The 15,907-nt window shown below is 34.9% G+C and overlaps 1 protein-coding gene across 10 annotated transcripts in view; it reads right to left on the bottom strand.

The window, feature by feature from the left end:
- LOC117327809 (anoctamin-1-like) overlaps window positions 1–15,907 on the bottom strand; it is a 57,081-nt gene that overhangs the window by 31,638 nt on the left and 9,536 nt on the right. For 4 of the 10 annotated variants that reach the window (XM_033885005.1, XM_033885001.1, XM_033884998.1 and 1 more), the window contains exons 1-6: window positions 14,176–14,312; window positions 8,614–8,762; window positions 7,905–7,931; window positions 4,960–5,124; window positions 4,524–4,619; window positions 850–894 (exon numbers count right to left, since the gene is read on the bottom strand). In XM_033885005.1, coding sequence (XP_033740896.1) covers window positions 850–894; window positions 4,524–4,619; window positions 4,960–5,124; window positions 7,905–7,931; window positions 8,614–8,762; window positions 14,176–14,293 — 600 coding nt within the window. In that variant the 5' untranslated portion in view covers window positions 14,294–14,312. Of the gene's footprint in view, window positions 1–849; window positions 895–4,523; window positions 4,620–4,959; window positions 5,125–6,621; window positions 6,640–7,526; window positions 7,542–7,904; window positions 7,932–8,613; window positions 8,763–14,175; window positions 14,313–15,907 lie in introns of those variants that run through there. The other 6 variants (XM_033885004.1, XM_033885007.1, XM_033885000.1 and 3 more) reach the window with 5 other exon arrangements.

The following is a 15,907-nucleotide window of genomic DNA, read 5'->3' as shown; positions in this document are numbered from 1 at the left end:
ATATGACTACAAAATAATTAATGGAAAAATCATCAGGCTTAATGAAAAACACTTTCTTAATTCCACCATATTATCTACTAATAAGACATGTGTTATTTAAATTGAGCTCTCATTTCATTACGCTCTATACTCAACAAGGAATGCAAAACATGTCCAAAAGTAAACAAAAATAAATTCTGCTTGAATTTAAGATTTAATCTTTCCACATTTTCTGTGTCGCACACCTGTAGTAAACTAGCGGCATGAAAAAGATCCAAGTAATGTTGTAAATGATGTTGTATAAAAAGTTAAAATTTACATACTTAAGGACAGAAGAATTTTCCAGAGTTGGGTTATATCTTTACCAAACACTTGAATCAGACTCAACTTGTCCAACTATCTACCTGTCACTATAGAAGTAGACTTTAGTGATAATCAGGATTAACATAATGGTAAATCACTGCTGTTTATACAAATCACTAAAAGGGAACACTTTGTAATAAATTAATATACAAAATTTACCTACTCCCAGAAGTAGAATTCATAGCTGCTGTTTTTATCAACCACAAGGATGAGTGTAATTGTGGTTGCCATGGTAATTGAGGCATTTTCAAAAGACACTCTTTAAGACAACACTTAATTATTGGTCAAAACTTAAAAAGCTTTTACATTATTACATAAATAATTAATCGCTACAACCAGGTTTTATGATTATTCTGTAACATACCAACCACTAGAGGGAACGATTGATTGGTCAGGGTGTGGATAAACTATGAGCTGTACAGGGCTAAATCATAACAAGCAAGTTAGTAATACAATATTTGGTGTAATAAGATGTATACTTATGTAAAAGCATGACAAATAGCTGACCTCAAGCTTTGCATACTTCTTCTGTATGTTGGTCAACACCAGAGACTGTGTGAGCGACGTCCGCAGGAAAGCATCATGGGTAAAAAGTAAATGTGTTAGTTATAGATACATATGGCTGTATCCATACAACTTGGGAAACCATGGTTTCTCGACATTTTGATTTCTGTTTCATTAAGTATGACCAAATGGCTGTCAAAAATTATAATAACACCGATACAAACAGGGGAGAAAATATACATAGCTATACAAATAGGGGAGGTAGGATACAAACAGGGGAGGTAATCAAATGTACAGGACGATACAAATAGGGGAGGTACAGTAGGATACAACAAGGGAGCTCGAGGTACTCAAAATTATAGGGGAAGAATAGGGGATATAATTATGTTATTGGGGGGGGGGGGGGGGGGGGATACAAATAGGGGAGGTAATTAAATGTACAGGACGATACAAATAGGGGAGGTACAGTAGGATACAAACAAGGGAGGTACTCATAGGGTACTTATAGGGGATATAATTATGTTATCGGGGGATGGGGGGGAATACAAATAGGGGAGGTAATTAAATGTTTAACGGGCATACAAGCAAGGGAGGTAATCAAATTTATAGGGAATACAAATAGGGGAGGTAACTAAATGTATAGGGGATATAATTATGTTATGGGGGAGGGGATATAACTAAATGTATGGGGTATAATTATGTTAATGGGGGGTGGGGGGGGGGGGGGGGGGGGAGACAAATAGGAGAGATAATTCAATCTATAGGGTATAAAAATTAATATGGAGCTAACTAAATACATGTATACCATAAAATGAGAATGAAAGATCCTGTACCAATCTTTTGTTTCCTTTTCATTATCATGTAGGGCAAAAAAAGGTGTTATTACCTATTTCTAAACTTTTAGCATGCCATACATAGCAGTAATGATATGTATAATAATGTTGAGGGTAATTATAACAAGATCAAAGGTTTGGCCGTCCTAGTTTTTCAAGAGAAATTAAAACTTTTGATGAAGAGCTGAGAGATTTGCAATGAAAATTGCTAATTTTCTTCTTCTTCTTTTTTTGTTTTGTTTGTTTTGTTTTTTTTAAAATTAAATAGGTACTACTATTAATGTCTTATAGAATACAGAAATCAAAGTGTGATCAACCAGATGTTCAGTGAATCCAAAATGGACATATAATTTTTGTGAGATATTAAGTGTCCATACAATGATATAGGGACACAATATTTGCTCAGTATACATATATATCAAATAATAAACTTGCCTGAAATATTACGTTGTCATTATGTGCTTTTACATGTTAGTACAAGAACATATCTATGGCAAATTATACACTTGGAACTAAAACCAATATATTCCTTTGAAGACAGTGCATCATTTTAAATTTCCGTATGATATGAAATACATGTACCAGTAAATCAAATATTTATTCGATTGGAACATTGATTTACCAAAAAAAGTTATTTACCAAAAATAGTGTAAATATAAAGGATTTGCCATGTCACATGTTCTTTTATAGTGCTCTCTCTCTGTTTCCATATATAGCACTGACCATTTGTGTTACTGGGAACCAGTATCTCCTCTAACAACCCACAGCTACCACAGACTGATTTTATACTGAACTTATTACTACTCATCTAATGAATCGTTCTCTTGTTTTGATTCAATGAAGACTTGAAATTAACTTCACATTAGTACTAAATGCATGTGCCGACCTCACTTACTGAATAACATACTGGAGTAATATTGCATGCTTTCCGGAGCTATTGAGGAAGTGTCTCGACCAAGGACACTGCCATGATAGTAAGAGACCTTGATCTCACTTCCCAGAGACAGACTGTCCCAAGGATTGATGCATTGGTTCAGAGATCTACTGACTAATCAAACTAGATGTCACATGTAGATATGGAATGGGACCTATAATTGACAGTAAGTAATGCTAAATGAAGTGTATAGGATTTGTATCTATGTAATATACTGGTTCCCAGTAGCATTTCTCCAGTCTGTGTTCACTTCCTACATCACACATAACTACATCTACATACTAATATAGGCATACCTTCATATGTACTCTTACTTCCACATTATCTCTTTTGAATTTGAAACTCTTCAAATGTAATTAAACAGCAAATATAAATTACAGATTGTTTTGATTTTTCATTTTGAACAAAATAAAATTTTCCTGTTTTTCTATGCATCAAAAAGCAAAATATTTCTTTTCTTTCCATAAGAATTTCTAGAATAATATTGTTGTTGTGTAATTTGTCGACTGGTAAGTTTAGTTTATAGAAATAGTCAGGTCAGCTAAGCTATTAATTATATAATATCTAAATAAAGTGGGACTCAATGACTATGCCTAAATATGGCATCAATCACCATCATTAATATCTCGGCATCAAATATGCCTTAATATGAATGATTGGCACTGACTATACCTCAATATGAGGTCACTAAATGCTTTTTATTGCAATGTAACTACAGGATGAAATTTTAAATCATTCATCAGCGAAAGTAGATGGCATAGACCATGATCCTCCATGTCATTTTCCATGGCGTCAACCCTGGCATCTTTTTACTCACAGTAGCTCAGAAATACTACACCTGTACATACAGTATATGTCATATATTACAATAAGCTCATTACATAAAAGCACCATATACAGCAGGGCCCTTGGTTATATCAGCCCAGTGTTATATCTTCATGGTTATAACAAATGCTATCCACTTCCTAAGAAGCCTCACTCTATCTATCTTTCCCTATACACATTTACTGCCCAATAAACTAATTGTCTCATTTATCTCCTTAGTGTGTTACCTTATTATCCCACTACAACATTATGCCAAGATAAAGTGGATGAAATGTAATGTAATATGGTTTTACATAATCAAGAGTTTTTGACCCAGTGTATGGATTCTGACCTCAAACACCAACTTTCTGTTGATTCTTGAACCATTTTTAAAACAGATTTTTGTTTCATATTTGTATAGAATGAAATTTTGAATCTGTGAAGTAAGCACTTTCAATCATCTATCTCTAAATCATAAGAAAATTTTATATAAGATGCTGATACACAAGTTTCAATACACCCCCCCCCCCCCCCCCCCCCCCCTCTCCTTCATTAATAATACATGTCTCCTTGTCATCTTCACCTGTATCACTATATGGTTAGTTCAGTATGTACATGCAGTATCCTCTTCCAGATTATAGTTTGTAGTAGTATGTAATTTCCTCTCCCAGACTAGTATAACTATAGAGGTATCATGCACGTTTTAGTAGGAGGGGACCCTCTTCCCAAGGACAAGTATTCAGTGGGTGTGAGTGACCTAGTCCCCATTCCAATACACCTGTCCCTTCATATTAACACCTTGTTAGGATTCTTATATAAGATGTAGTAATCACTCTTTTTACGAAATATGAATTAAATACTTATATAACTCTTAGAATTCACTCTTTTTAGGAAATGTGAATTAAATACTTATATAACTCGTAGAATTCACTCTTTTTAGGAAATGTGAATTAAATACTTCAAAGAGCATGTATCATGAACAGAAGAAAACAACTGTCTTTACTGTTTGTAGCTTACACTGTAGATCTCAACTGCTGTCACAACAAGAGAAGATAAAACCTGCAACTGTGGTTTAATGAAGTTCGACTTAATAACTATATATTAACCTTCTTGACCGGTACTTTGACCTTGAGGATCTCAGCATATCTGGTCAGCACTTCCCAGGGTATGTGTACCTTTACATACTTAGCCTCACCTTCCCTCTGTAATACAAATGTAGAGCACTATATGCTTCCTGATCAATGACCAGTTCAAGTACTGTTACTACATGTAGCTTCATCAATGGCGACACATTCAAAGCTGTTAGAAAAGATTTGGAATGAGATAATTAATTTCAACACTTAGTTGGGAGAAAGTTTATCCTAAAATATAATTATGTAATACATCTTCAGCATCAATTATCAACGCTGTTGTATATTGCATGAAAAAAATTAACATTAAAACCAGATCTATAAAGGCTAACACAAGATATTCGCAACCTTCAAATGAAAGGTTTCTGAAAACAAATTTGAATATTGGACACTAAACCATTTCCTTCATCACCTGATCATACTCAAGTTCCAGGCCCTCCGAGACAAGGTTTCTCTCGAACACTTCCCGAGCCAGACGTGCCTCCTCCAGTTCGTCAGGTTTGCCATCTTCCTCCACCTCGTACGCCAGAATGTAGTCGATACGGCGACGGCCATCTTTGAAAAACAACTTTCGACCCTAAAATGAACAAAATTGGAAGTGAAGGTGGTCTTAACATACAGTAAACATTATCAACTTTAGAAAACAATGTCTTTTATAGTGAAGAATTAACATATAATTTTGTTATCTCAAGGTGAAATGAGTAACTTTAACCTCATCACAAAATTGAAATTATATACATTCCCTAATATTAAATCAATCTGAACATTGAGTTGATTCTATTAGATGATTGGAAATGAAGTGGGATTATCAGACAAGATGTTAGATACATCTCTGATCCAAACAATTTTTAAATGGACCTGGTCATCACATGTGCATATTTTCCATTATCAATAATATACTGGTTCAGAAAATCTTCGCAAGAAGAACAATAAATCTGATCGTGCAAAAAATGTTATATGAAAAAGATCGAGTCCCTTATCCACTGCTCTACAATTAGAAGTTTAGCAAAAAAGCAGGGTGAAGGTGTGAAAGCAACGCTTGGAGAGAAGGATCAAGACCACTATTAGGTCATCTAGCTGTCATGAGTCGTGGAGATGTTTATAAATCTTTTTAAAAAGTCCTACATTATCACTGGATAAGAGACTGGTGAGGTAAACATACAGGTATGAGGAGTATTTTCAGAATTTTTCAGTTGTCAAGTTTCCAATAAACCCTGTTATCATTTCTTCTTCCAGAAATTCTCTAAATGTTGAAAATTTCTCCCTATCACTCCATAATAACTATGAATGATTTTTCAAGTAATTTGTTTAACTTTCGTTATAATTTTCAATATTGTGTTAATGTATAATTTATATATTGATAGTAATCTGAAAACTCAACAACTTAATCAGAATAATTCTTCAATCAAAATTTTCTAGAATCTAGGACAAGTACATATATGTAATTATCATTACCAACTTGAATGAAATGGCAATAATTCACACTGAATGCTTCTGAAGTTAAAACATAAAACTGTTAATGTTGTAAACCTGGATATGGGGAATTACACTGCACAGGGATCTGATGTCCAAAACAATGCTACATTGAACGCTGTGACGAGTAGATACTGGATTAATGTTAAAGTCTTACCAATCCACCGAGATGAACGTTCTCAGACGGAGACTTACTTTTCAAATGTGCTGCTGTACTTACCCAATGATACTGGGATATTAGTCTAAGAATGTCTATATATGACATAATTAAACTGGACTTTTACATTAACTTTGCGTGTAAAATATGATGATTTGAATAAACAGGAAAACAGCATGAAAACCTATACGTTTTGTTCTAAAAATGACTCATTACAATATGAACATATAAAGATGACTGTAAAATTATTTGATGTTCAAAGTTAGAAATTATATACTTTCATCAATACAATAGAAGGTAAAAGCAGCTGGTTTTAGGTGTTTGGTGTTCATAGATTGCCTTAAAGTGCATCAAGATAAAATCTGTGGGATATGTTAGGAAAAATCAAACGTATGAAGCCGTCTATAGACATCTATCAGGAACACTCTATGTACTTTGTCTTACCTTCACGTCAACAGATCTCTTCAAACGACAAGTACAATAGCTTAATCAATCGATTCTAAATCATGTCTAACATGGCCAACACATAGAACATCTAATTTACATAAAATCATAATAAATATGAATATGTCTAATTTGTATGGTTTATTTAGACACCAAACATACCTTAGTATCATTTTTCAGTAGAACTTAGTAAGCCCTTACACATTAGATACAGCTGACACCAATATCCATAACCAGCTAAAACAGTTCCCTCTATTTCCATATCTTAATAATTATCCACCATTTAGTAATGTTAGGTCTGAAGATAATAGGGAGGGTGGGGGAGGGGGGGATGCAGACAAAATATATGAGGATTACTGTTTATGATACAGGGATCGAGGTATAGGCAGACTGATAATTGGCTATTCTGATGAATGAAGACTATGACTGTATCTTTTGTATTTAAATTACAATTCTTCATTCTCTTATTCCTGATAGATACATGTAAGCATTAGAGTGAGTTCAAATATCCCTCCTCTAATCCAAAAGTTCTCAATTTTTCATTCGATTTTAATTTCAACTACATTTTTTAGCAGGAATCTTTATTTTGTGTTTTCCATGCTGAAAACATTCAACTAAATGCTTACAGTTTATTTTAGTTTCGGTATATTTTTTTCTACAGTTATTTATTACTGTGGGGCACCATTCCATCATTACACTAATCCATTTCAATTCAGTTACACAGTAAAATTTTTAGTGCACCAAAATCAATATGTTCACAGCACATGTTTAATCTTGAGACTATATGATGTACTAAATGTAACTGAGGAAGTCAGAATTGATCCTTTATTTAGTGCACCTGCATAATACCAGCCCCTTAACACTAGCAGCATCTTGTCAGGGATGTAGAAAACATTCACACTTACTGAAATACTGGAGGCCTAAATCAACACATGAAGAATCATACAAGACTAGCATGCGTAAAGAAAGAGAGCATCTTGCAGAATAAATCATAAAATAAGAATTCAATATTTCAAATTGCCATGGATATCCTGATACGATATCTGTTACCATGGATATCTAGATACACAGTATTTGTTTCATAGTCAAAAGAAGAATTGATCGTAGAGACCATCCAGTTCGGTTTTTGTATGACTTTAATATTTTTGTACCTAAAGTACATGCTTAGTGTCCAAACATTACTGATGAAAACCAAATAGTGTGTATCCTATTACAGTTGAGACATGCAGTACAGGAGATGATGCAGTATAGACACACTACATGGTACTCAGCACTGGCATTACCTGTACATCTAGGTCTTGTAGAACTTTCTGTTGATCACAAAACAAACTCCACAATACCATATTTAATAACCCAAGTCTCAAGTTAGCACTACACTTTGCCTCTTATCAATATGATGTTCTAATAAAAGTTTTTTAATCATTATCAAAAGTCAATAATATTTGACATATACATTTCAAAGAGATATACGTATCTGTTTAAGTAATGGAAAGAGTAATATATATAAGCTATCAATTAAACTAATACCATAGTAAAATTAACTTAATTATGTATTATTACAATGTACTTGAATTACTGACAGGTAAATTTTACAGTAAAATATGAGGGACTTTTTTTTATGTAAAGTAACATGCAACACAATAAACATTTCTAAAAAAGACAAATGTGAAGGACGCACAACACTGATAATTCTAGAAATCCCTGGAAATAAAACAAATTATGCAATAAAAACTATCTACAACACTGATAATTAAAATAGGAAATCTCTATGTAATTCACAGGATAAAACTACCTAATATCTAAGCTCGACATGCTTTAAGTTCACAACAATGTCTATCAATACACAGCGATCATACATTTGGATCAATATACATACACTGTATATACATTGTATAATAAATATTGAAAGCAAAATATAAACTGAACTATTACAGTATATTGTAAATAACTAATACTTGTTTCCTCTGTTTTGATATAAAATTAAATCCTTACCTTTATACTTTTATCTTGTGTGTCTGCATCCTCCTCGTTGTCATCCTCCTCCTCTCTGTCTATCCCGGTACCATTGGGACTGACCTCTGATAATTTCTCTCTATCATCTGACCCATTTCTTATAGCTACAGTAACATCATCAAGGTCATCTGCAAATTATACAAAAACACCACACCTATTGAAATAAATTTAACACTTAGGAATAAATAGTCTCTATTCTTATGATATACCAACACTGACCAAACATGTGGTACTCTACAGACAACACTCCGTCCCTACCACCAATACTGACCAAACATGTGGTACTCTATAGACAACACTCCATCCCTACCACCAATACTGACCAAACATGTGGTACTCTAGATCTATAGACAACACTCCGTCCCTACCACCAATACTGACCAAACATGTGGTACTCTACAGACAACACTCCATCCCTACCACCAATACTGACCAAACATGTGGTACTCTATAGACAACACTCCATCCCTACCACCAATACTGACCAAACATGTGGAACTCTAGAGACGACACTCTGTCCCTACCACCAATACTGACCAAACATGTGGTACTCTATAGACAACACTCCGTCCCTACCACCAATACTGACCAAACAAGCTGTACTCTATAGACAACACTCCGTCCCTACCACCAATACTGACCAACCATGTGGTACTCCATAGACAACACTCCGTCCCTACCACCAATACTGACCAAACATGTGGTACTCTATAGACAACACTCCGTCCCTACCACCAATACCGACCAAACATGTGGTACTCTACAGACAACACTCCGTCCCTACCACCAATACTGACCAAACATGTGGTACTCTATAGACAACACTCCATCCCTACCACCAATACTGACCAAACATGTGGTACTCTATAGACAACACTGTCCCTACCACCAATACTGACCAACCATGTGGTACTCTAGATCTACAGACAACACTGTCCCTACCACCAATACTGACCAAACATGTGGTACTCTAGATCTACAGACAACACTCCGTCCCTACCACCAATACTGACCAACCATGTGGTACTCCATAGACAACACTCTGTCCCTACCACCAATACTGACCAAACATGTGGTACTCTATAGACAACACTCCGTCCCTACCACCAATACTGACCAAACATGTGGTACTCTACAGACAACACTCTGTCCCTACCACCAATACTGACCAAACATGTGGTACTCCATAGACAACACTCTGTCCCTACCACCAATACTGACCAAACAAGCGGTACTCTATAGACAACACTCCGTCCCCACCACCAATACTGACCAAACATGTGGTACTAGACTGCTACAGACAACACTCCGTCCCTACCACCAATACTGACCAAACATGTGGTACTAGACTGCTACAGACAACACTCCGTCCCTACCACCAATACTGACCAAACATATGGTACTATATAGACAACACTCCGTCCCTACCACCAATACTGACCAAACATGTGGTACTCTACAGATGACACTCTGTCCCTACCACCAATACTGACCAAACATGTGGTACTCTATAGACAACACTCCGTCCCTACCACCAATACTGACCAAACAAGCTGTACTCTATAGACAACACTCCGTCCCTACCACCAATACTGACCAACCATGTGGTACTCCATAGACAACACTCCGTCCCTACCACCAATACTGACCAAACATGTGGTACTCTATAGACAACACTCCGTCCCTACCACCAATACTGACCAAACATGTGGTACTCTACAGACAACACTCCGTCCCTACCACCAATACTGACCAAACATGTGGTACTCTATAGACAACACTCCATCCCTACCACCAATACTGACCAAACATGTGGTACTCTATAGACAACACTGTCCCTACCACCAATACTGACCAACCATGTGGTACTCTAGATCTACAGACAACACTGTCCCTACCACCAATACTGACCAAACATGTGGTACTCTAGATCTACAGACAACACTCCGTCCCTACCACCAATACTGACCAACCATGTGGTACTCCATAGACAACACTCTGTCCCTACCACCAATACTGACCAAACATGTGGTACTCTATGGACAACACTCCGTCCCTACCACCAATACTGACCAAACATGTGGTTCTCTATAGACAACACTCCGTCCCTACCACCAATACTGACCAAACATGTGGTACTCTACAGACAACACTCCGTCCCTACCACCAATACTGACCAAACATGTGGTACTCTATAGACAACACTCCATCCCTACCACCAATACTGACCAAACATGTGGTACTAGACTGCAACAGACAACACTCCATCCCTACCACCAATACTGACCAAACATGTGGTACTATATAGACAACACTCCGTCCCTACCACCAACACTGACCAAACATGTGGTACTCTACAGACAACACTCTGTCCCTACCACCAATACTGACCAAACATGTGGTACTCTACAGACAACACTCCGTCCCTACCACCAATACTGACCAAACATGTGGTACTATATAGACAACACTCCGTCCCTACCACCAACACTGACCAAACATGTGGTACTCTATAGACAACACTCTGTCCCTACCACCAATACTGACCAAACATGTGGTACTCTACAGACAACACTCTGTCCCTACCACCAATACTGACCAAACATGTGGTACTCTACAGACAACACTCTGTCCCCACCACCAATACTGACCAAACATGTGGTACTCTATAGACAACACTCCGTCCCTACCACCAATACTGACCAAACATGTGGTACTCTACAGACGGCAATCCAAACATTTTCTCTGTTCTCCACAACCCTGGACTTTATCCCAGTGATTAATCTGTTATATTTCTGTATCATCTATAGCTATCTAGCTTGACAGTTGATCACCTGGCTGTTTGTCATTATAGGTCATCAGGGAGCCTTAGTGTTAAATGAGAGTCGTATATGAAGTAAGTCCTATCTAAGCTTTTTTGTACAAATATCTATTTCAGGCACATAATTCATGCTGTCAAAATGGTCACTAGTATCAATTTAAATATACTTTCATTCAATAATGATGTTCAGAAAGAACATATTTTTTTTATGTGAAACACCTGTATAAGACAGTTTTAGCTCTATACATATACAGAACCATGTTAACTTAGGGACCAATATCAACAGTTTCCCTCGGGAGTCCTTTGTCAAGATTGATCTCCCTTTGACTGACTTTATGTATCACGAAATGTAACTTATATTAACTTTGACATAAGACAGTTGTCTCTTTGTTTAGAAATTATCCAAACACACATCTGTATGAAATCAGTTATTGAGATTTTTTTTGCTATTGCTAAACATATTCAGAATAATATCTCAGCAATTCAGAGACAACTAAGTTATTAAAATATCAGTGATCCTTCTGAAAGTTTTACCTGATAAATCATAATATTCTATTTTAAATCTGTCCTAAAATATTATTTCATTACAACAAAATCACTATACACATATATGAGCAGCACCTCCTTAACACTGATACAAAAGGTCAGGGGTCGATCAATACTGCTATCTCATGCACTTTATTTCAAGTACACAGCCAAAGGAACTTGGTTGATAATCCTGTCAATATTTGCCTATCCTGGCTAGGCCCACACAAATAACACATCCGGAAGATTGTGCTCCAGTTGACCTCTCAATATCTCTACTTATAACTCAAGTGTCAACCTAATGAAATCTATAACCAGTATATTTGTTGGGGACCCCATTTGTCATACGGTTATCTTAATTACTATGTAATATAAGCCATTACAATTGAAAACATTCAATTTGAAATATATTTTAGAATTATTATTTAGAAGCAAATGTAACTCCACCATGAATAGGTAATTTTACACAAGCATTACAGCACTTAACAATTCAAGCACAACACAAATGTACTATCTTATACACATCACGATTTGAATTGATTTCAAACTGTTGAACTTAAGGATCAACATGTGTTCAATTGGCAACAATATTGCCACTCAAATGTATTGCACTGTGCTGCATGATTTGTACCAATACTCAACAATGTCCACAGCTTGTAAGGCTGATAATAAATTATATAAATATTTATAAGATTAACTTTCTGGTGTAAAAGGGAGGACATTACCATATAAATAGAACAGCTTGTACATTCCTGAAGCTACATGTATCTTACCAAGGTCAGAGAAATTATATCAACATTATTATGAATGACTTGTTGACTAAGAGCTAGAACATTTTAAATCAAGGTCACAGTGTAATAAGCTATGATAGACCAATCTTAACATGACATTCCAGGGACATAGATCTGTACTGTACCAATATGCTCTTCACTATACACCTGTATATAAAATGGATAGAACCTGTAATGTACACAAGGATTTTACAACCAAATAAGTTATTTAAACATTACTATTCTCACTGGTGATCGACAGGATTTACATCACACAAATTCAATTACCAGGTACTATCTGCTTGTTCATACTAATCTCTCCAATTTTCAAAGTCATCACTGATGTACATTCAAATACATTTAACATAAAAGTACACATGTACATGCTCGTGAATATTATATGCATTGGCTTTAATGATCAAGAAAGATATCTAAAGTAAAATTTTCCCTATATTAAAAAAAAACATTATTTTCCCAAAATGAAGAAAAAATTATGTCATATCTATTTTCCCAATCTTTTAAGAAAGAAACACTTTTAAAAATCGCAATTTACCATGTATGCAGTGTATCAGACTGGAATGCATTGTAAAAGAATAGCTCTACTGATCAGCTAATGTAATAAGGTCTAAAACAATATGGTAAACACCATTTCTTTGAAAAAAAAAAATCTAAAAATGCATTTAAAATGCAACAAAATATTATACATTTAACCATTCTTTCAAGTAAATGTACAGATGAACAAAATCTGTGTTATACATGCATGTATAAACCATAGAATCAGTTGATTACAAAATCTGCATATAGTATAAGTTATCTAATTTTGCATACAAGGATTTTTTTTAATCAACTGCATGCATGGGATGAAAATAGAAAATCAAGGCAATCATTCATATTTTTACTAAATATAAAAACATGTTATTATACTCGTCCACATATGACTGACTGCTGTGAGGACATTAAACCCTTAAAGACAAAACAGTAAAAACAAAGTTTGTAAAACTTAATTAACAAATATGAAATTAATAGGTTGTATGAGTTAATAGATCCTTAAACAGCTGTACATTTTAATTATGTGGTAACTCAATATTCAAATAAGAATGATCACTTTACATTTGTATAATATTTCATTCTCTTGGGAAATCTTATGATAATTTTTTTTATTCATTGGGGTTAAAGGTTACCAAGCCGACTGTAATAGAAACTTTACCTTTATGTTCAATATCTTGGAGAAAAAATTGTTTTAAAAGTTCTACATTATGTCCCTCAATTAACTAAAGGAATCTCTGTTTTATATCAAATACCCTGTCAAACTTATAAATTACATCTACATTAAGATATCCAAATCTACATTCACATGGAATCGTACTGACCAATACATACATTTGTATGTGCTATATGTGTGCACCCTAGCTATATATGACCCACCTATGACTGCCATAGGATTAAAGGATTCAAAATCAGCAAATCTTGTCATCTGAGCATAAGAAGTCCTATTGCGGGAAGGCATATCCCAAAGAGGTTCCCTGGAGTTCTGTCTGTCCATGTTTGTAGTTTAAGTTAGGCTGAAAGTGATGGGTTAGGTTACGAATGATGTCATCACAATACACACCAGGCAGGTAGCTATATAGATCAGCCATTAAAGAAATATCAAGTGTCAAACAGACATTTGAAAAGTGAGTGTATATTTCTTCATTCCAATATTTTCTGTATTTCTTATTTGTATCATTTAAGTGATTTGCAGTTTTGTAGAAACTTGAAGATATACTGTAGATATTAATTATCTTCAAGATTCTTTTCACTCTAATGAGAAACTGTCTCGATTAATGAAGTTCCACTGTAAGACTTGTTTACCAGGTAAATTCACATGCAAGTCACTAATAAAATGTGTTACACTAAATTAATCTATATCTTATTATGTTTCATTGTATTTTACAAGATTCTTTTTAACCTAGATTTGGTGCTAGAGAAGAGAGCATATCTATCTTTTGCACAATTGTATTTAAACAATTTAAAGTTTGGATTAGGTTACAAAAAGTGTAATGCTACATACAGGCCTATAAATAGCTAGATGTATAAGGTGTGGGCAAGTAAATTCTCTGTCCTGTTTGAACATAACACAGAATGGATATCAGATGGTCACATGATTACTAAACAAGGTCTAAAGCAGTCTTCAATTACATTCTTTTAAAATGAACAATGTAAATGAAATGGGAGTCAATTTCCTTTCAACATAAAACTCATAGCTAAGAATAATAAATCCTTTACAACATATACATATAGTTTTAATGGATTTACTAACAAATTCATGTTAACAAAAAATTGTAGTATAACTACCTACAATTTTTTATTAACATGAATTTGTTTGTAAAATCATCAAACCATACTAAGAGAATTTGATCACAATTATTTGCAGCCAAAATAAAGTGGCTTCAAATTTCTCTTTTTATTCATTGTATTTTGGAGAATTTAAAGGATATACTGGTGTATGTACAATCCATTGTCTTACTAGACACAAACTGGTCAAAAACCCTGCCTCTGGTTTATTTCATCATTAACCATTCATTAAGTAACTAAATAGAATTTATTATACATTAACCAATATATTTCAGATGTAATTTGTTGATTTAAGTCATATGACAGTCTAAAAAGAAACAAACTGACGCTCTTGTAGGAGGTTTAGCTTTGATTCTTAACCAGGAAAAGACATCTGCCCAAATAACATCAATGACCACATCCTTCTAGCCTCATAGGAACATCTCAAGGCAAACTTATCTACCAACAGTCTGCAGAACATTCCATAGAAAATCACAGCCAGATACCTGTCCAGTCTACTCATGCATCAGCCCTTTAGGCTCAAATTTAACCACAAAACTAATCACACAATATTGGAAAAACATACATGAACATCATCTTAACTATCATGCCACACAAGCATTATCCAACCCCCACTCCCTACCCACTTTCCCATCTCCCACAGAAATGATGTACAACTTACCCATAGCCTGGTCTGTATGAGAACAATCCTGACCTAAACCACTGTTAACACTCATTTTAACCAGTCACTGCAATTAATTATAACAATGCAGTTTGTAAAAGGAAATGCTTCACCAGCTAGCACATACCCCAAACTACTATAACAATGTCCATACAGTATGAT

This window comes from Pecten maximus, chromosome 5 (genome assembly GCF_902652985.1).
Source record: "Pecten maximus chromosome 5, xPecMax1.1, whole genome shotgun sequence".
Classification (NCBI taxonomy): Eukaryota; Metazoa; Mollusca; class Bivalvia; order Pectinida; family Pectinidae; genus Pecten; species Pecten maximus.
The sequence above is the reverse complement of the archived record's forward strand: the minus strand, read 5'-3'. Positions and strand labels throughout refer to the sequence as shown.